This window comes from Emys orbicularis, chromosome 3, assembly GCF_028017835.1.
Source record: "Emys orbicularis isolate rEmyOrb1 chromosome 3, rEmyOrb1.hap1, whole genome shotgun sequence".
NCBI lineage: Eukaryota > Metazoa > Chordata > Testudines > Emydidae > Emys > Emys orbicularis.
Window position 1 is genome coordinate 214,064,912 of NC_088685.1, and position 18,951 is coordinate 214,083,862.

The 18,951-nt window shown below is 55.9% G+C and overlaps 2 protein-coding genes across 2 annotated transcripts in view; both read left to right on the forward strand.

The window, feature by feature from the left end:
- The first annotated feature begins 785 nt into the window (after window positions 1-785).
- MRPL2 (mitochondrial ribosomal protein L2) lies at window positions 786-5,044 on the forward strand. Its single transcript, XM_065400918.1, has 8 exons — window positions 786-832; window positions 1,015-1,104; window positions 1,313-1,481; window positions 1,970-2,111; window positions 2,337-2,452; window positions 3,071-3,181; window positions 4,144-4,217; window positions 4,778-5,044. The coding sequence occupies exons 1-8, from the start codon at window positions 794-796 to the stop codon at window positions 4,988-4,990; spliced, it is 954 nt and encodes a 317-aa protein (XP_065256990.1). The 5' UTR covers window positions 786-793; the 3' UTR covers window positions 4,991-5,044.
- A 12,063-nt stretch (window positions 5,045-17,107) lies between these two features.
- The window catches only part of CUL7 (cullin 7), a 34,096-nt gene continuing 32,252 nt past the window's right edge, over window positions 17,108-18,951 (forward strand). The window contains exon 1 of the mRNA XM_065401297.1: window positions 17,108-17,702. Coding sequence (XP_065257369.1) covers window positions 17,108-17,702 — 595 coding nt within the window. The remainder of the gene's footprint in view (window positions 17,703-18,951) is intronic.

Here is an 18,951-nt window from a genome sequence, read left to right on the forward strand (position 1 = left end):
CCAGCTGTGGGGCTGACCCTAGCAGTGTAGATGTTTGGGTTCTGGCTGACCCACCCCTCTTGCTGCGTTTCAGAGCCTGGGCCTGAAGAGTTGCACTGCTGGTTTTAGCCCCGCAGCCCAAGCTCTGTGAGCCCATCAATCGACCTGGGCTCTGAGACTGAGCGCGGCAGGTTTTCCTTGGCTAGGGTGACCAGATGTCCTGATTTTGTACTGACAGTCATGACTTTTGGGTCTTTTTCTTATATAGATTCCTATTACCCCCCACCCCCGTCCCAATTTTTCACACTTGCTGTCTGGTCACCCTATCCTTGGCACTGTAAACATACCCTAGAACACCTCCCTCAAAATGGTCTGGTTCTTAGAGGGGATGGTTGTAAGGCTGTGTGGATCCTTAGTGGTGCATTTCCGCCCCAGGATGGATGGAAGGAACAGAAGTGTGACCTTCACTCTCGGTTCCCTGGCTGGGCAAGGCTTGGTTGGAGATAATGGCATGGCTGCAAGGCTTGTGCACCCTTCAGTTACTCTCCACAGCGATCCCACCGGAACAGGCGTTTCGCGTTGGGGATGGACCGGCCCCGTGCTGCGCTAGCACCAGCCGCCTTGGCCTGGCTGGGTGGACTGGGGCCCGGGGCTCAGAGCTGGGGAGCAGGACTCGCTCGGGGGGCGGAGTCAAGACACGCCCCGCCCCGCGCTCTGTGGCTGGGGGCGGGGCCCGGCTCCGTCCGGGCCTGCGCCGGTCACGGCCAGACAGGCGGGATCCTCCCCCGGCCCCGCCCCCTCGGGCCGGGCGCGCATGCTCAGCCGGGGCCGGGGGAAGCGGGGACGCCGTGCAGTGAGTGAGGGAGGCCGCCCGTGCTCTGTGGTCTGGTGGGCCCCCCCCGCCGGGCCGTGCGCGCGCGTGGGGGCCCCCCCCGCCGGGCCGTGCGCGCGCGTGGGGGAGGGGAGTGAGGTGTGGGCCCCATTCCGTGCTGTTACTGCTCCTTGCTGATCCCGCTGTCTCTGCTCTCTCCCCAGCCGGCCGGCAGTGCTGCCACAATGGCTGTGTCAAGCCTGACTCGGGCCTTAGGGGCCCTGCTGCTGTCTTCTGCCCCGAGCCTCCCGCAGGTACCGGCCCGCGGCCCTTCCGCCTTAGGAGGGGAGGGAGAGAGTGGGTGGGTGTGTGCAGCCTGGCCGGAGTAGGGTGGGCTCGGTGAGGGACCTGCGTGGCAAGCTCGCCCCACATCTGGTATATCCGTTATAAGTCCCCGTCACTTCCAACCTGGGGCTGGAGGGCTCCGTTCTCAGAGCTTCATGTTTGTTTTGGATTTCCCAGAGAGCCCAACATCCCAGGCTGGTCTCCCTTGGGGGGACCCTCCTCCCTCCGTGCCGTGGATTCAGCACTTCATCCACCCTCTCCACCAACAACCCCATGTGGAAATGCAGGATCAAATACACCACCAGACCCATTGGCATGAAAAAGACAGGTGGCCGTGATCACACAGGTATGTCTAGAGTGCAGATTCCCTGCAACCCGCCAGACTGGGGCAGCTGGGTGAGAACGGGCTTCAGGGTTACACTCAAGGGACCCCATTCACCTGGGGGCTGATAGAGGAAGCAGAGAAGTTCATGGCCCAAGGTCCATCCCGTGGGGCTAGGAAGGGTCTCCTCTCCGGGGCTCTGTCTTGTTTGTGGAGCCCACTCTTCCTGCATGCAGCCCAGGTGCACTGTTAGCATCTAGGCTATGCTGGGACAGTGAGCTGCAGGAAGCTATGCTGGGGGGTGAGAATGACCCAGTGTGGCCAGATGTTTCCTTCCATAAACAGAGCAAGTGTGTGGATGGATGCAGGAGACGGCACATCTGGCACCTGGGCGGGAATCAGTGTCTCCTGAAGGAGTTGTGGGGTGGTTGCTTCCTGAGGAGTTGGGTCAGGGCCCAGGAGTGGATGGAGCCGGCTCAAGGATGGCTGGCTGACTCTGGCTGTCTGTGCAGGTCGTATCATTGTGCATAGGATCGGCGGGGGGCACAAGCAGCGCTACCGCATGATTGACTTCCAGCGGCTGCGCTATGTATCTGGTGCTGAGTCCGGCCTCTACGAGGAAAAGGTGATCCAGGTCCGGTACGACCCCTGCAGGTGAGCGGCAGTGAGGAGTGTGGATCAGGTTTTTGCTTGGGGATGTGTCTGGGGTGTGAGGGGGACGTGCATGGGCCTGGCTGCCCTATGTGGGGTGGGAGGCACTGTGGGGCCCATGGTAAACAGTAAAGCTTTCTCATGCTTTGGGAGCCAGGTGTGAGGCTGGTAGTCTTGCTGCTCTCCCCACCCCAGGGCCCTCACTGAGCTCCTCTTTGTCTGAGGCAGGTCGGCTGATATCGCCCTGGTGGCTGGCGGCAAGCAGAAACGCTGGATCATTGCGACAGAAAACATGCAGCCTGGTGACCTCCTCAAAACCTCGGGGCACATAGGCAGGATGGCAGGTGAGCTTGGGCAAGCTGCTCTGGGTGAATCCCAGGGCATAGGGCCTGGCTCCCCTTGGCAGGGGCTGCACTGCTGCCTCTTGCAAGCTTCAGAACAGCATCTGCCATGGGGCATAGCTGCTCAAGCTCACTGTTAGTGCAGCACATCTCCATGGAGACCCTCCCTCAGGGTCACACCACATCACTCCGTCTACAGTGGGACTTGTAGCTGCTTCGGATACGGTGTCAGCTGGAAGGAGCCAGCCTCCCATGTGCAGCCAGCTCTCTAGGACACCAGCCAGGACCCTCTGATGCAGGGATACAGGGGGGTTGGTTGAACAATCTCAAAGGGGAAATGTTGAATGATGGTTGGGAGAACTTCAGATGTTCTCATCCTGCTGTGAGAGCCTGTCCTGAGGGTGAGGCAAAAACCCAAACCAAGACATTGCCCTGGAGTCTGCGCTGCAGGGTCAGAGCCTGTGCTGGCCCCGCTGTGGAGTGAGGGGTTAGGCCAGGTGGGAAGTTATTGTGGGGCCTTCTGCTGGGATTGGGAGCTGGAGAAGCCCCATTTAGGCCTCCCTGCAGTCGCTGTGATCAGCAGACTTGGTGCTAGCACACTGATGGGGCTTTGTCTTTCAGTCTCTGCCAATGAGGGGGATGCATACCCATTGGGAGCTCTGCCTGTGGGGACCCTGATCAATAACCTGGAAAGCCACCCTGGGAAAGGAGCGCAGTACATCCGAGCAGCAGGTGAGATGGACCCTCGCCAGGATCACAACCAGCATTAAAGCAGGTCTGGTCTTGTCCTTCTGTTCAAGGAGAGCAGCCTGGATGGGGTTGAGTAGAGGCCAGATGACTGGATCCGTTTGGTTTGCCTCCAGGCAGGCTATATCCTAGGTTCTCCCTCACTCCACCTTGTTGGGGACTGAGCAGCTTCCTCTGGCTTTGGTGCTGGTCTGAGGTGGCCGGCTTGGGGTGCCCAGTCCCGGAGAGGCAGGGACCTGTGGGTGCTGGTCTGAGGTGGCCGGCGGGGGGGTGCCCAGCCCCGGGGATGCAGGGACCTGTGGGTGCTGGTCTGAGGTGGCCGGCGGGGGGGTGCCCAGCCCTGGGGAGGCAGGGACCTGTGGGTGCTGTGGTACCAGGGAACCAATGCTGATTCCAGGCTGGTATCCTGGGCCTTTGCCCTCCTTCACCATCTTGGTTCAAGGTCCCTGCTCTGGCAGCTCTGCCCCAGGATGGGGAGAATATTTCCTATTGCTTTGCTGGTTATACAGCTCTCCCCTAGCCTCAGTTGTGAGGCCTGACATCCCAAAACAGCAACTCCTGCTTGGGGAAGGAGCTAATATCTTGTCCCAGTGGGTGAGCAGTGCTCCCAGCAGGGCACTCCCAGGGCGTGGGGCCCTTCCCAAAGCTATCTGTCTGCCCCAGGCCAGGGGGCAGGGGTTCCTTACCTGTTGGGTCTGGAACACTCCCTTCTTGTGAGTATGAAAATCCCGAGTGCCTTTGTCCCCTCCCGCCCGCCTCCTTCAATGACAAGGGAAGAGGTGAGGGCTCTGTGCATCTGGGATGGAGCCACTTCTCTCCGAGGCACTGCAGAGGGCTTCAGCTGGTTTGCTGGCAGGGGACCATTTGCTAAGGGAGGAGGTTGCTGGCAAGGGACTGGTTGCTAAGGGAAGCCAGAAACTAGCCTGACCTCTCCTTTTGTGCTGCAGGGACCTGTGGGGTGTTACTGAGGAAGGTGAATGGAACGGCCATCGTGCAGCTGCCCTCTAAAAGACACATGCAGGTAGAGGGGGATGAGGGTGGCATGCAGATGCCTCTCTGCCCTGGGCTCTGAGCAATGGCTGCTGGCTGAGTCTGCAATGTCAGCAGCCAGAGGATGAAATGTGACTGGATCTGCCCTGGCTGTATGGGCTCAGACCTGTGGAGCAGAGACCTGGCCCTGGATACGTATTCCCAGTGTGGACAGGCCACTGAGCTGAGGCAGGGAGGGATGAGGCCTGGCTCTCAGCTCTACCCTAAGTTAGGGGAATCCCCTACCCAGCTGGCCCCCAGCCTCTGGTCTTTGTCTCAGCTGTATTCTCTAGCCTGGCCCATCCCAGGGGTGGGGTCCAGCAGTGGGAGGCACCTGCTCTGGTGCAGTGGGGGTAGACCAGTGCCTGCCAGGCCTCCCACACATCGGAGGGGTTCCATGAGAGGACACGCAGCTGTTGGGGCTGTGGCTGTGTGCGCAGGCAGAGCAGCTTCTTGGCAGTAGGGGCCAAGAACTCTCCCTAGGCAGCCCTACCCTGGGTGCTGTCTACCCCGGGTGCGCTCCTGCTCACAGCCTCTCTCTTCCTCTGGCAGGTGCTGGAGACCTGCATGGCCACCGTGGGGCGAGTTTCCAACATTGACCACAACAAGCGGATCATTGGGAAAGCTGGCCGGAACCGCTGGCTGGGGAAGCGCCCGCACAGTGGCTTATGGCACCGCAAGGGCGGCTGGGCGGGACGCAAGATCAAACCACTCCCACCCATGAAGAGCTACGTCAACCTGCCCACCGCAGCAGCTCGGTCTTGACACCTGGCACCCACCCCTCAATGGCTCTCAATAAAATCAGCCCCTCAGCTCTCACTTGTCCTACAGCATCTGCTCTGCACAGCTGCAGGAGTGTCCTGATGGGATCAGTGCTAGCAGGCTCCACGTACTGCTTGTGTGAACCTAGTCTTGGCATCACGGGCATGTTCAGACCCCCTAGAGTGTGGGTATGGGGCTGTGACTCCCAGCCGCTGGGCTCGTCTGAGCCTTGGGCCATAGAGGTGGGGAAGGGGATAATGAATTCCTGGAGTGTTAATGGATTTGCCCTGTGTTCTGTCCCCTTCAGCATCTGCAGGAATCCTAGTCTATGCATCTTCCCCGTTTCCCAGAGCCCTCTCCACTGCAAGGGAACTGAACCGAACCTCCTGGGCCTAGCATGGTAAAGATCCTGTTCTCTGTGAAGGTGTGGGGGGCTGCTCACGGGTCAGAGCCTACCAGTTGGTCCCCCTCCCTACTGAAGTTACTGGACCCTTTCCAAGAACCTCGCTTCCTGGTGCTGGAGATGCTCCAGTAATCTGCGTCCCTCTCTAGATTATGGCTGCTCTGGAGGGGCTGAATTTGGGGAGATAACCACTCCCCTGTCCTGTTGCCTGCAGCGATGATGGGGTTGCCAACCAGTTACCTACTAGATGTCCCACAGTGAGGTTGGAACAGTCCCAACATTCTCCTTCTGGGTTATGGCTGGATGGTACGTACTGCTGGGCTGCCCTTCTCCTGAAGAGGAGATAGCCACTCTCATTCTCTTTCCTATGGGGAAGCTGCCTTGGGGGACTTGGATTAGAAAGCCATATGGTGCTGCTTTGGTACAGAAGCCTGGCATGTGTCCATGCTCCCACTGCTGGGCCTTTCTCACAATCAATTTCAACTGTAGGAGAGATTTGTCCCTGGCGACCTTGTCATTGTCCCTGGGAGAGAATGAATTTCAGGTGCTGGACTAAGGTCAGACCTGCTGGGATAAGCACAGTGAGTTGCAAGCCTAAATCCTTGTCCTGGAGTGACAGGGACATGGGTCTGTGCCCCGATGGCTAAGAAGCCTGAGACCTGAATGGGGGCCCTTAAGGAGGTCAGGAAGGGGATTAGAGGAGCAGTTAACCCCAGAACTGTGATACCCAGAATCAAAGGGGAAAAATCCATGCAAAAAACCTGGCCACCTGAAATGCAGAGATCCCAATATAAAATGAAACTTTGGGGACTGGGGGAGTCGGGCCTCCCCACCTTGAATCTACAGCAGGATTCCCTCCTGGTGGCTGAGTCCAGTAGTTGTGTTCTGTAAGAGGGAGGGCTGTGTTACTGCTTTACAGAGCTCAGCAAGTTGCCTCTAATGAAATGAGCATAGAATGACTTTCCAGAGTCAGGCTAGCCAAGTCACAGCACCATGAAATACAGGTCTGTCGCATCTTACGCGCATTTAAGATGCGCGATTTCAGCTTTACGCGGTCGGCAAAAAAAAAAAAAAGAAAAATATCAATTTTAATACTGTACCTGTAGAGCGGGCGATTCCGCCCGCCATTGAACTCAACGTAATTTTGACTATATGCGGTTTTCACTTTACGCGCTAACCGCGGAACGGAGCCCCCGCGTAAGATGAGACAGACCTGTACCCTCTTAGTAACTAGAGCTGGGTGGGGTTTTTTTGGCAAAGAGTAGATTTTGGGGGGGCACCAAAACTATTCATGAATTCAGGTTGGCTGTTTTGGAAACGCTGAAGTGTTATGTTTTGACATTTTCAAACCAAACCCTACCAAAAGTTAAATGAAATGTCATTTTGAACCTTTAGTTTGACCTGGACAAAGCTTTTTTTTGTTTGTTTTTTTTCAAGAAAAACCAAAACAATTCAGTTTCTGTTCAAAATGACCCAAATGTTTTTTTTATTTATTTTTTAGCATGACCACTGAACCAAAAAATCAATTTGCTCAGCTCTGTTATTAATGGTACTACCCCAGGGGGAGGGGTCAAACAAAATAAAATGTTGGGTGGCCTTTCTAAAGACTTCAGCCCCTCCAAGCAGAACTCTTCACAGCAGGCATGTGGAGAAAGGCTTTAGCAGGATGGGTATGGGGGGAAAATGACAGGATACCAGGCTCAAACATGTAGAACGCCGATACCACCTTGAGAAGGAAACTTGGATGAACCGACTACCAGTTTGCTCTGGTTGCTTGGCGCCACTCCAGGGCAGTGCAAAACAGCTGGAATGTATGGGCAAACTGGCCCTTCATTTGCTACTAAGCAGCTCCAGAACTTTGAGGCGCAGTGATGTTGTGAACCAGGGCATCTACCAGTAAGAACTTTTGACATGCATAGTTCCCCTCGCATCATGGATTCATTTCTACCATGGCATGCAAATGAGCCTGAGTGGAAGGGTGATGATTGTTTGAGGTACTTCTGAGGTCATCATGGTCCCAACTGGAGACAATGAGTTAGTTTAGTTTATAAACTCTGTAAAAATGAGATTTCAAGATCTGAAAATTCTTATAAGATGGTGTTTCAGGCAGATAGTATCTGTTATTGAAGGATGAAAACGTTACAAGGATGTTGTACTCCCCCAAAGCAAGTGTTACAAACAGAGAAACACTCAAGGAAAAGAACATAAGGGCCAGACTGGGTCAGACCAACGGTCTATCTAGCCCAGTATCCTGTCTTCCAACAGTGGCCAATGCCCAGAGGGAATGAACAGAACAGGCCATCATCAAGTGACCCCTCCCCTGTCACCCATTCCCAGCTTCTGGAAAACAGGCTAGGGACACAGCGCATGGGGTCACGTGTTCCTGGAAGACCGCCAAACATGCTGAGCTGTGGAAACAGACAGGGAGATGGGACTCTGGGCCTCCCTGCTAGTTTATGTAAAACATGGGACCTGATTGTGGGAACTAGGGTTTGCTTCACATGCCAGGTTCTGAAGATCCAGGCAAGACGGTCCCTATCACCAGACCTTGGATGGGCAACTGTTCTCAGGGAGGTCCTGCTGCACCCACAGTCACTGCACTTGAGGCAGGAGGGGTTTGGAAACCCACTCCTAGGTGCAGGCTGTCGCTGGAAGGCCGTGGGGATGGGAGTCCCCTGTGCTGCTTGCTCCAGGGGCCAGGACCATAAGTCCTGCAGCGCGGGGGGGATGGGGGAGGGGCCGTGGCGCGCGGCTCCGCCCCCACCTGGGGGCACGGCCTCCTGCCCGGCTCTTCCCTGTCGCGGGCGCGACTGCCGGGGTTTGTCTCGAGCGGGGAGCCGTAGTGGGCGGGGTGCGCACGCGTCCAGGACCCGGAAGCGGCGCGGGAGCGGCTGGAGGGAGCAGGTAACGAGCAGAGCCGCCCCCTGGGAGCCGTCTGGCCCCGCCCCCAGCTGTCCCCGAGCGGGCCGGGCCGGGCCGGGCCCCGGGGTGTCCGGGCCGGGAGCCCGGCTGTGGCGGGGAGGGGCCGAAGGGAGGCTGCGGCCCCGCCCGGTCCCCGCGGGAACTGCGGGGGGGTCTCCCGGGTCCGGGGGGGCCCCGCCGCGCCCAGCGCCCTCGCTAAGGGCTTGCCCGGGCGGGCGGGCGGGCTGCTGAGTGCCCCGGGGCCGGGCGGCGGAGCGGCCTCGAGCCTGCGGCTGGCGGGGGCTGTGGGGAGCCCGGGCCCCCGGCGTGGGGCCCCACTCCCCGAGCTGGGCAGGGCGAGCCACCTCGCAGCCGTGAGACCTGGGCCCAGTGGCCTGGCTCGCTCCTGCCCACGGGCCGTGGCGTGCTGGACTTCGGGGGTCCCGGTGGCCCCCGTGAAGGGTTCGCTGGGCTGTGTTTAGCGTATGTCTACACAGCAGTCCTGAGCCAGCCTCCCACGCCGGGGGCGGGCTCGGCTCGCGGGGCCAGTGCTCTAAACACGGGTGTCGGCAGCGCTGTGAAGCTGCAGCCTGGCCTGGAGTCTGGGCGCGGGAGCCCAGGGCGTGGGGTGGCGGCTCCCGACCAGAGCCTGGGCTTCAGCACCTGAGCCCCAGCCCAAGTTGCACCTTCAAAGTGCTGGCTGCACCGGTGGCGGGTTTAGAGTTAGTGGGGCCCTGTGCTCAGGTTCATTGTTGGGGGCCCCCCTCGGGACCCAGCCAAGAAAAAGAACCTTCTCTCTCATCTCCCCCCGCCCCTGTTTTTCATTCTTTTTCTCTTCATCCTCCTCTTATAAGTAATAGGAAGTAAATGAAAATGAACTGAGGTACCTGGATTGTTTTTGTAGTCTAACTTTTTTTTTCACAGACCACAGGAAAATCGCTGAGGGTCTCGGCGGGCCACTTAATGATCTTTCCAAATATTGTTTGTACTGTTTGCTAACTATTGTAAAGCACTTATAAGAGCGCTTAGTAAAAAAAAAAATGTAAAAAAATATTGGGGTGTGGGGTCTGGGCGGGAGTTAGGATGCGGGAGGCAGCTCAGGGTTGGGGTGTGGGGTCTGGGCGGGAGTTAGGATGCGGGAGGCAGCTCAGGGTTGGGGTGTGGGGTCTGGGCGGGAGTTAGGATGCGGGAGGCAGCTCAGGGTTGGGGTGTGGGGTCTGGGCGGGAGTTAGGATGCGGGAGGCAGCTCTGGGCTGGGGTGTGGGGTCTGGGCGGGAGTTGGGATGCGGGAGGCAGCTCAGGGTTGGAGTGTGGGGTCTGGGCGGGAGTTAGGATGCGGGAGGCAGCTCAGGGTTGGGGTGTGGGGTCTGGGCGGGAGTTAGGGTGCGGGAGGCAGCTCAGGGTTGGGGTGTGGGGTCTGGGCGGGAGTTAGGATGCGGGAGGCAGCTCTGGGCTGGGGTGTGGGGTCTGGGCGGGAGTTAGGATGCGGGAGGCAGCTCAGGGTTGGGGTGTGGGGTCTGGGCGGGAGTTAGGATGTGGGAGGCAGCTCTGGGCTGGGGTGTGGGGTCTGGGCGGGAGTTAGGATGCGGGAGGCAGCTCAGGGTTGGGGTGTGGGGTCTGGGCGGGAGTTAGGATGCGGGAGGCAGCTCAGGGTTGGGGTGTGGGGTCTGGGCGGGAGTTAGGATGCGGGAGGCAGCTCTGGGCTGGGGTGTGGGGTCTGGGCGGGAGTTAGGATGCGGGAGGCAGCTCAGGGTTGGGGTGTGGGGTCTGGGCGGGAGTTAGGATGCGGGAGGCAGCTCAGGGTTGGAGTGTGGGGTCTGGGTGGGAGTTAGGATGCGGGAGGCAGCTCAGGGTTGGAGTGTGGGGTCTGGGCGGGAGTTAGGGATTTAAGCAGCTCAGGGCAGGAGGCGGAGGGGGGGTATGTGTAGACAGGGCCGGCTCCAGCATTTCTGCTGCCCCAAGCAAAAAAAAAAAAAAAAAAAAAAGTCGCAGTCGGCGGCGGCAATTTGGGTGGGGGGGGAAGCCGCGGCTGCGATCGCAATCGGCGGTGGCAGTTCGGCGGCAGGTCCTTCGCTCCTAGAGGGAGTGAGGGACCTGCCGCCCCCGAATTGCCGCAGGTGCCGCCCCTCTCCCTTGGCCGCCCCAAGCACCTGCTTGTTAAGCTGGTGCCTGGAGCCGGCCCTGTGTGTAGAGGGAGTGCGGGGGCCCTGCCTCTGCTTCGCTGTGCCCTGATTCCATCCCCTTCCCCGCCCCATCTCCACCTCCTCCTTGCCCCCATTCCATCACTTCCCCAAGTCCCCATCACCGCCCCACCTCTTCCCCTGAGTGCGCTGCAGTCCCGCTCCTCTCTCTTCCTCCCTCCCTCCCTCCCAGAGCGCCCTGAGGCACAGCAAACAGCTGTTTGGCGGCAGGGGAAGCGCTGGGAGGGAGGGAGGGGGAGGAGCAGAAACGCGGCGCGCTCTGGGGAGGAGGTGGGGGATGGAGGAGCTTGGCTCCCGGTGGGTGCGGACACTGCAGCAGGAGCCCCAGGAGCCAGCTTTTGGCCCCGCAGCTGCCTGGCCCGGGGGCCCCGTGCCAGGGCACCCTGTGTTTTACTGTCAATCCGCCTCTGGTCTACACACCTATTTGTAGAGAACTAGGGTGAGCCATGTTAGCCAGAGTCTGTGACCCAGGCTGGGACGCTTGCTCCAAAATGCTGTGTAGACGTACCCATAGTGTTTAAGGCCAGAAGGGACCACCAGATCATCTAGTCTGGCCTCCCGTAAATCACAGGCCACCAGCAGCGCCCAGCGCCCAGCACCCGCACATTAAACCCAACAACTGAAATTAGACCAAACTGGTACAGCCCTCAGGAGACTGAACTATTGAGTGCTACAGGCCGAGAACAGGAAGGCCCGAGGTGCTCCAATGGCAGGGACTTGGTGAGGTGAGACATGCCCAGGTGATACGAGCAGGTGATTTGCTCCTCATGCTGCAGAGGAAGGTGAAAAATCCCCAGTGTCCCTGCTAATCTGAGCTGGGAAAATTCCTAAATTGGTAAAGATGCAAAAACTATCTGTAAGAATATTTTAAGTACATCAGAACCAGGAAAACTGCCAGTGGAGCCTCTAGGGCTATGTCTACATGGGGATAAAAAGCCCACGTCTGGCTTGGGTCAGTTGACTTGGGTTCGGGCTTCGTGGCTGAAAACTGCTGTGTAGATGGTTGGGCTTGGGCAGGAACCTGAGCTCTGGGACCCTGCAAGGGACGAGGGTTACAGAGCTCTGGCTCCAGCCTGAGCCCAGAAGTCTACACAGCAATTTTTAGCCCTGAGCCCCACAAGCCCAAGTCAGCTGACCTGGGCCAGCCGTGACTGTGCTGTGGGGCTTTTATCCTCCTGTAGACGTAACCTAGACAACAAAGATGCTAAAGGAGCTCTCAAGGAAAACGAGGCCGTTGCAGAGAAGCTAAATGAATTCTTTGCATCGGTCTTCACTGCAGAGGAGGTGGGGGGAGATACCCACATCAGAGCTATTCTTTTTGGGTGGCAAATGTGAACCACTGTCCCACACTGATGTGTCAGAAGAAGTTGTTTTAGAACAAATTGATAAATTAAACTGTAATAAATCACCGGGATTGTTTAGTCTGCAGAAGAGAAGAATGAGGGGGGATTTGATAGCTGCTTTCAACTACCTGAAAGGGGGTTCCAAAGAGGATGGAGCTCAACTGTTCTCAGTGGTACCAGATGACAGAACAAGGAGTAATGATCTCAAGTTGCAGTGGGGAAGGTTTTGGTTGAATATTAGGAAAAACTTTTTCACTAGGAGGGTGGTGAAGCACTGGAATGGGTTACCTAGGGAGGTGGTGGAATCTCCTTCCTTACAGGTTTTTAAGGTCAGGCTTGACAAAGCCCTGGCTGGGATGATTTAGTTGGGAATTGGTCCTGCTTTGAGCAGGGGGTTGGACTAGATGACTTCCTGAGGTCCCTTCCAACCCTGATATTCTATGATTCTATGACCGGGACCAGATGGTATTCAGCTGAGAGTTCTGAAGGAACTCAAATGTGAAATTGTAAAACTAGTAGCTGTAGTACATAACCTGTCCCTGAAACAAGCATTTTACCACGTGACTGGAAGGTAGCTAATATAATACCGATTTTCAAAAAGGGCTCTAGAGGCGATCCTGGCAATTACAGGCTGGTGAGCCTAAGTTCAGTACCAGGCAAATTGGTTGAAACTATAGTAAAGAACAGAATTATGAGGCACATAGATGAATAAGACTTAGTCAACACAGCTTTTGTAAAGGAAAGTCATGCCTCCCAATCTATTAGAATTCTTTGAGGGTGTCAACAAGCATGTGGATAAGGGTGATCTGGTTGATGTAGTGTTCTTGGCTATTCAGAAAGCCTTTGAGAAGGTGACACAGGTCCACAGGATTGGTGCTGTGGCCCCAGCTTTGGAACGGTCTCTAGGAGGAACCCCTTCAGTGTGTCAGATCCCTAGGGGTCTTGCTCTTCCTCCAGGGTAAGCCATGCAGCTTCACTGGCTCCTTAGATTGGACCTGGAGCACCCCTGCTTTTCACACTGAGCCCCATTCAGCAAGTCCAGCTGAGACAGACTCCTGATGGAGTTCTGAATTTTAGCAGCAACTACCCTGGGCAGGACACAAAAAAAGACTCATTTTGTTCAAAGACTACACTTCAATTAAATGATAAAACACTTTTTTTTTTTTTTTTTTTTGCAAACGGGACGTGACCGTGAGGAACATTTTCTCGGTTCAGGCTCTCATAGCTATGTGTAACTCCAGCTTTCATCATGAAAGCAGTTTCTAGGGGTGGATTGCCAGGGGTACTGCGACGGAATGGGAACATGCGGGGAATGTGTTGGGGGAGTTTGGGCAGGGCATGGAACAAGTTCTGTACTGGCTGCAGGGGGAGTCATGCATGGATGTGCTCAGACTGCAGCGCTATGAGGGACTCTGTCTGACCCTCCAGTAGCTTTATCATCCACTCCTGTCCATATGTTATCTGCTCCTGCCCCTGTCTCCTTTCCAGGCTATACAGCCTGAGTTTTCATTAACTGTCTCCCTCCACGCTCTAGTTTCCCTATGTGCTGTGTCTGTTGACTGCAGCACTTCTCTAACCCTATCCTCCGTACTCTTCCTGGTTGGCCTCCTTATCTGACAGAGGGTCACTACACATACCTAGGGAGAGTATTCTGAATAGTGGCACCCTTTTCCACAGGCTGGGCTAATCAAACCCGATAGCTCACTCCTAAGGGTAACCCAGGATGCAAGGGAGCATCTCCTGCATGCGTGCGGCTTCAGATCAGCTCCATATGCTGCTCACCTGTGGGCTGCTTTGGTCCCTGCTGAAATAATTGCTGGCTGGTGCAGCAAAGTTTCCTACAGCGGGGGGGAGAAACAAGGCAGCTCTACCAAGGAATCTTTGGCAGAGGATTACAGAGTACCTACCCAAAAGGTTCCCAGAGATCTCTCTGGAGGATTCCCGGGACATCCCAGTGTACATTAACAGACTTTTCTACTGGGTCCCCACTGCGTAGCTGCATAGGCTCTGTTGTTAATTTATCTCCCTTATCCCTCTTCTACCATATAACAAAGTAAATGAGACCTCAGTCTCCTATCATTGTGCAGTATCAAAGCAAAATGCGTGCTTACCAGAGCTTGCCTCTCCTGCATCAGACACGCCAGAGCCGGAGTGCTGGGACTGGCTAGATCCCTCTGGAGTCAAAAATAGGCCCTAGCTTGCCACGGCACCAGATGACCCTGTCACACGTCCCACATCCTCCTCCAACTCCACTTCCTCATCCACCACTTACTCCTCAGGGTTGACTCCACTGGCTGTTGCCTCCAGTTCCCCCAAAGCATCCACAGGGCTCATGGCGGTGGGGTTGCCACCAAGGATGGCATGCAGCTCCTTGTAGAGCAGCATGTCTTTGGTGCTGCACCAGAGTGACGGTTGGCCTCCCTTGCCTTCTGGTACGCCTGCCTCAGCAACTTGATCTTAGCACAGCATTGCTGCATGTCCCTTCTCCTGCATGCCACAAGCAATCTGCCTGTAGATATCAAAGTTCCTACAGCTTGAGCAAAGCTGCGATGGTACAGCCTTCTCTCCCCACAGACCCAGCAGATCCAACAGCTCCGGTGTACTCCGTGCAGCAGCGCGTCTGTTGCGGAAAGCCAGCATGGTCAGCTGGGAAGGTGCTGAGTGAACAGTCCAGGCCGAGCAAACAGGAAGAGGAATTTCAAAAATTCCCGGCCCTTTACATGAGGGAGGAGATCATGCCTGTGTACCTTCAAGGCAGTGGAGTTCAAAGTGCTGACCAGAGCGGTCATGCTGGGCATTGTGACACCTCCTAGAGGCCAATTAGGACGACATAAGCAAGTGCAGTGTCTACACTGACACTGCGTCGCTCCAGCTAGGTCACAAAAGGCTCTGTGTTGTTCGTTGAGGTGGTTTTATTTTGTCAGCGTAGCAGGGGATTTACATTGGCGGGAGGAGCATTGCAATATGTGCACCTCCACTGTTCTGTCGACAAAACTGTGTCATGTAGACAGGGCCTCGCAGGGGGAATCTCGCAAAACTGGGTGACTGGGCAACAAAATGGCAGATGAAATTCACCATTGATAAGTGCAAAGTAATGCACATTGGAAAACATAGTCCCTACTATAGCTATAAAATGATGGGGTCTAAATGAGCTGTTCCCACTCAAAGAGAACTTGGAGTCGTCATGGCTAGTTCTCTAAAAGCTACAGCTTAATGCACCGCAGCGGTCAAAAAGGCTAACGGAGCATTAGGAACTATTAGAAAAGGGATAGAAAATATAACAGTGACACTATATAAATCCATGGTGTGCCCCTACCTTGAATACTGTGTCCAATTCTGGTTGCCCCCTCTCAAAAAGGATATGATAGAACTGGAAAACGTTCAGGGAAGGACAACAGAGATGATCAAGGATATGGAAATGCTTCCGTACAAGGAGAGACTAAAAAAATGAGGGCTGGTCAGTTTAGAAAAGAGACAATTAAGAGGGGATGTGATAGAGTCTATAAATCACGAATGGTGCGGAAAAAGTGACTAGAGAAGCATGATTGACTCTTTCCCACAATACAAAAACCAGGGGTCACATGATGAAATGAACAGGCAGCAGGTGTAATACAAACAAGAGGAAATACTGTTTCACACGATGCACGATTAACCTGTGGAACTCATTGCCATGGGAGGTTGTGATTGGCAAAAGTATAACTGAGTTCAAAAAAGAATTAGATAAGTTCATGGAGGGTAGGCCATTAGCCAAGATGGTCACGGATGTGACTCCTTGCTAGGCGTGACCTTAAGCTTCTGACTGCCAAAAGCTGGGATGGGAAGATGGGTGGATCTCTCCAGAATTGTCTGGTTTTGTACGCTCCTACTGAACCTCTAGTACTGACCACTGTCAGCGACAGGATCCTGGGCTAGATGGACCATTGGTCTGATCCATATGGCCAGTTTTATGTTGCTTCCTGACCCTCATAGGTAAGGCTAAGATTTTGTCATGGTTATTTTTAGTAAAAGTCACAGACAGGTCACGGGAAAAAACAAAAATTCACGGAAGCCTGTGACCTGTTTGTGATTTTTACTAAAAATAACTGACAAAATGGAGAGGGAGGGGGGTCCAGCACTCCCTGCTGCCTGCAACGTCTCAGAGCTCCAGGGCCTGAGGCTGGGAGCTCTGGGGTCCACCTGCAGCGGCTGGTGGCTGGGAACTCTGTGGTCCCTCCGCCGCCCCAGGGTCGAAGCGGGAAATGTTACGGAGGTCTCTGGAAATCAGAGCCCTGGCCCACCCCAGCCAATGTCCCATTGTTAGCTGTGAACCAACCCTGCCTCTAGCCTGTATAACCCAATGAATATTTGGCCTCAATCCTGCAGACGTGTATGCCCTGCTTAACTTTCTTGCAGCAGTGGAAGAGGCAGAAGACATTGGTGTGAGATGAGGGAGGAGGGGACTACAGGGAGCTGAGGTCTGTGAGTCCGGCTGCGAGGAGGGCTGGAGGGAATTACACACAGAAGGATGGTTCTGAACCGATGCTGGGAGCAGAGGAGGCTGTGAACATGAGTGTGATGTAGTCGTGCTTTCCTGCATGGGAGGGTGAGGTTTCAGCAGAGGTGGTCATAGAATATCAGGGTTGGAAGGGACCTCAGGAGGTCATCTAGTCCAACCCCCTGCTCAAAGCAGGACCAATCCCCAAACTCCTAAATGGCCCCCTCAGGGATTGAACTCATAACCCTGGGTTTAGCAGGCCAATGCTCAAACCACTGAGCTATCCCTCTCCCCAGGTCTGGGAGCCATGGTACGCTTGGGCAGTAATGCAGAGGTGGTGACTTGCCTACGGTGACACAGCAGGTCGGTGGCAGGGCTGGGGGCAGAACCCGGTCTCCTGAGTTTCAGGCCAGTGCCCTGTCCGTTTGACTGTGCTGCTTCCTGTGGGATGGGCTAGCTGGGCTTTCCATCTGCCGGGATGGCTTTGCCAGGGATCTGGCACCCTCTGACTCCCCCAGTAACCCAGGGCTGGGCCCCAGGTTCATAGGAGATTTAGGTTTGCATGTGGAGCTCTCGCTCACCTCCTGACGGGGATGTTGCCCACAGAGCTCTGATCTGGGGCGCAGAATGCCAGGAGGCCTGACATGCAGAGCTCTCCATCTCTAGTCCCCTCTCCTACCAGCTGGGTCCCAGAGGTTCTTCCCTGGAGAGCTCTCTCCCCGAGCTCTCGACCGGGGTTCCTAGGTGGATCATAACCTGCTCCTGCCTCTCTCTCTCTCTGTGCAGACATTCCCCGTCATGGTGGGCGAGAGGAGGAATGGAAACCTGCTCGTGCACCTGGGGCCCACGCTGCAGGCCCACCCCGAGGAGCTGATCCGGCAGCGCCGGGGCCACGATGGCCACACCGAGTACCTGATTCGCTGGAGCATCCTCAGCTTGGAGGAGGGCCCAGGGAGCAGCACCAATGCCTCTTCGGCGGAGAGCAAAGCGGAGAACATCCTGATGTGGATGTCGGCAGAGGAGGTGTATGCCAACTGCCCGACGCTGCTGGGCAAGAGGAAGCCCGAGGGGCAGCGGGTGAAGGAGGAGAAGGCGCCCAGCACGTTCCCTCCGGACGTCACGCTGGACGAGGCCTCGCTGCTGGAGATGAAGGCTGACGTCAGGAACCTGGTGCAGCGGGCTAGCCGGCAGATGGCCGGGCCCACGGGCCCGGAGTCCTCCATCCTCAACACCATCCACGTGCTGAGCGCCTACGCCAGCATTGGCTCGCTGACGGGCGTCTTCAAGGAGACCGGGGCCTTGGACCTGCTGATGAAGATGCTGTGTAATGAGGAGAAGCAAATCCGTCGCAGCGCCGGCAAGATGCTGAGGGCCCTGGCTTCACATGACGCAGGTGAGATCTCCTGGCCAGGAGCCCCAGAGAAGGGCTGGGCCAGGCCCAGCTGTACTGGGGGGATCCAGGAGCTCTCTGGGAAGGGGAAGAAGTTTATGTAGGGTCCTTTCCAAACAGCTAAGGGACTCGGGACTGGGGTCAAGTCCCTTTGTGTATGGGACTGGCTTCTGCTGCCTGAGCCACCCCTCCTCCAACCAGGCACAGTGCATGCTGCCCCACTGCTGCTGTATGGGTGACTCTGCCCAGATGCCCCTTCCTAGGGAGCCTGCAGTCTGATGGTACCAGCTGGTACAGTACAGAGCTGTGCTTGCTGTCTGGAGCGGCTCACAACCGGGCGCGCCAGCCTCGGGGCATGGTCAGAAAGCAGGGCAGACGCCCCAGACCAGCGGTATGTTCTGTAATTAGAAACGAGTGTGAACTCCTCACCATGGAGTCACAGACAGTCCCCTTCGGCACTCCAGTCTATCACCGGCAAACTGGACTGAGTGATAGTCACTTTACACTGAAAATCACAACAGTATTCAGGTTACTCCCAGTCCCAAAGGACCAGTCACTTACCCAGGTCAGTTGTACCTCAGATTTCAAACCCAAGACAAAGCCGGAGCCAATCCTGTAATAAATGAACTAAAGATTTCTTAACTAAGAAGAGAAATGAGGGTTATTTTCAAGGTTAAAACAGGAAACATGCGCACAACTGAGTTACAGTCTTAGATTTAAGAAGGTACTGTCAGGTTCTATAACAAGTAGCTGTGTGTGTCCTTTAGGGCCAACCCAGGCCAAGCGGCATGGGCGTCTCTTGCTCGTGTTTAGGAATCTTTGCCCCTCCAAGTCCAGGCAGCAAGAAGATCTCAGGGATTTTTATCTCCCGTCCTTGCCCCGGAATCCAAGCTGATGGGATGAGTTCGTGCGCAGGTCTCCCCTTCCTGGAGGGAGCGAGGCACGCAGTCAACAAGGTCTCTGTCCTTGGATGGTCCACACTGCCTCATCTGCCATCAGGGGGCCCCCTCGGGTGCAGGGCAAGCACTTTCCCTGAATGAATGCTTCCTTTCCTGTTCAATGAGTTACATAAGTGCAGAGGTTTGCAATGCAAACACTCGATACATCATCACACCACAGGTTACAGAGATTGCAAGTGAAATCAATACATGCAGCATCCTACCAGATTCAGAAGGTCTAGGCATCACACCCATCATTACAACTCTAATATTTATCTTCCCAAGGCTAACCCGCAGGTGAGCCAGACCGGTTT

Excerpts from the sequence above, each read along its gene's own strand:
- MRPL2 (XM_065400918.1), top strand. The coding sequence starts at position 794 with ATGCTCAGCCGGGGCCGGGGGAAGCGGGGACGCCGTGCA. Across the intron at positions 1,105-1,312 it reads CTGCCCCGAGCCTCCCGCAG|AGAGCCCAACATCCCAGGCT; the intron begins GTACCGGCCCGC and ends TGGATTTCCCAG. Across the intron at positions 2,453-3,070 it reads GCACATAGGCAGGATGGCAG|TCTCTGCCAATGAGGGGGAT; the intron begins GTGAGCTTGGGC and ends TTTGTCTTTCAG.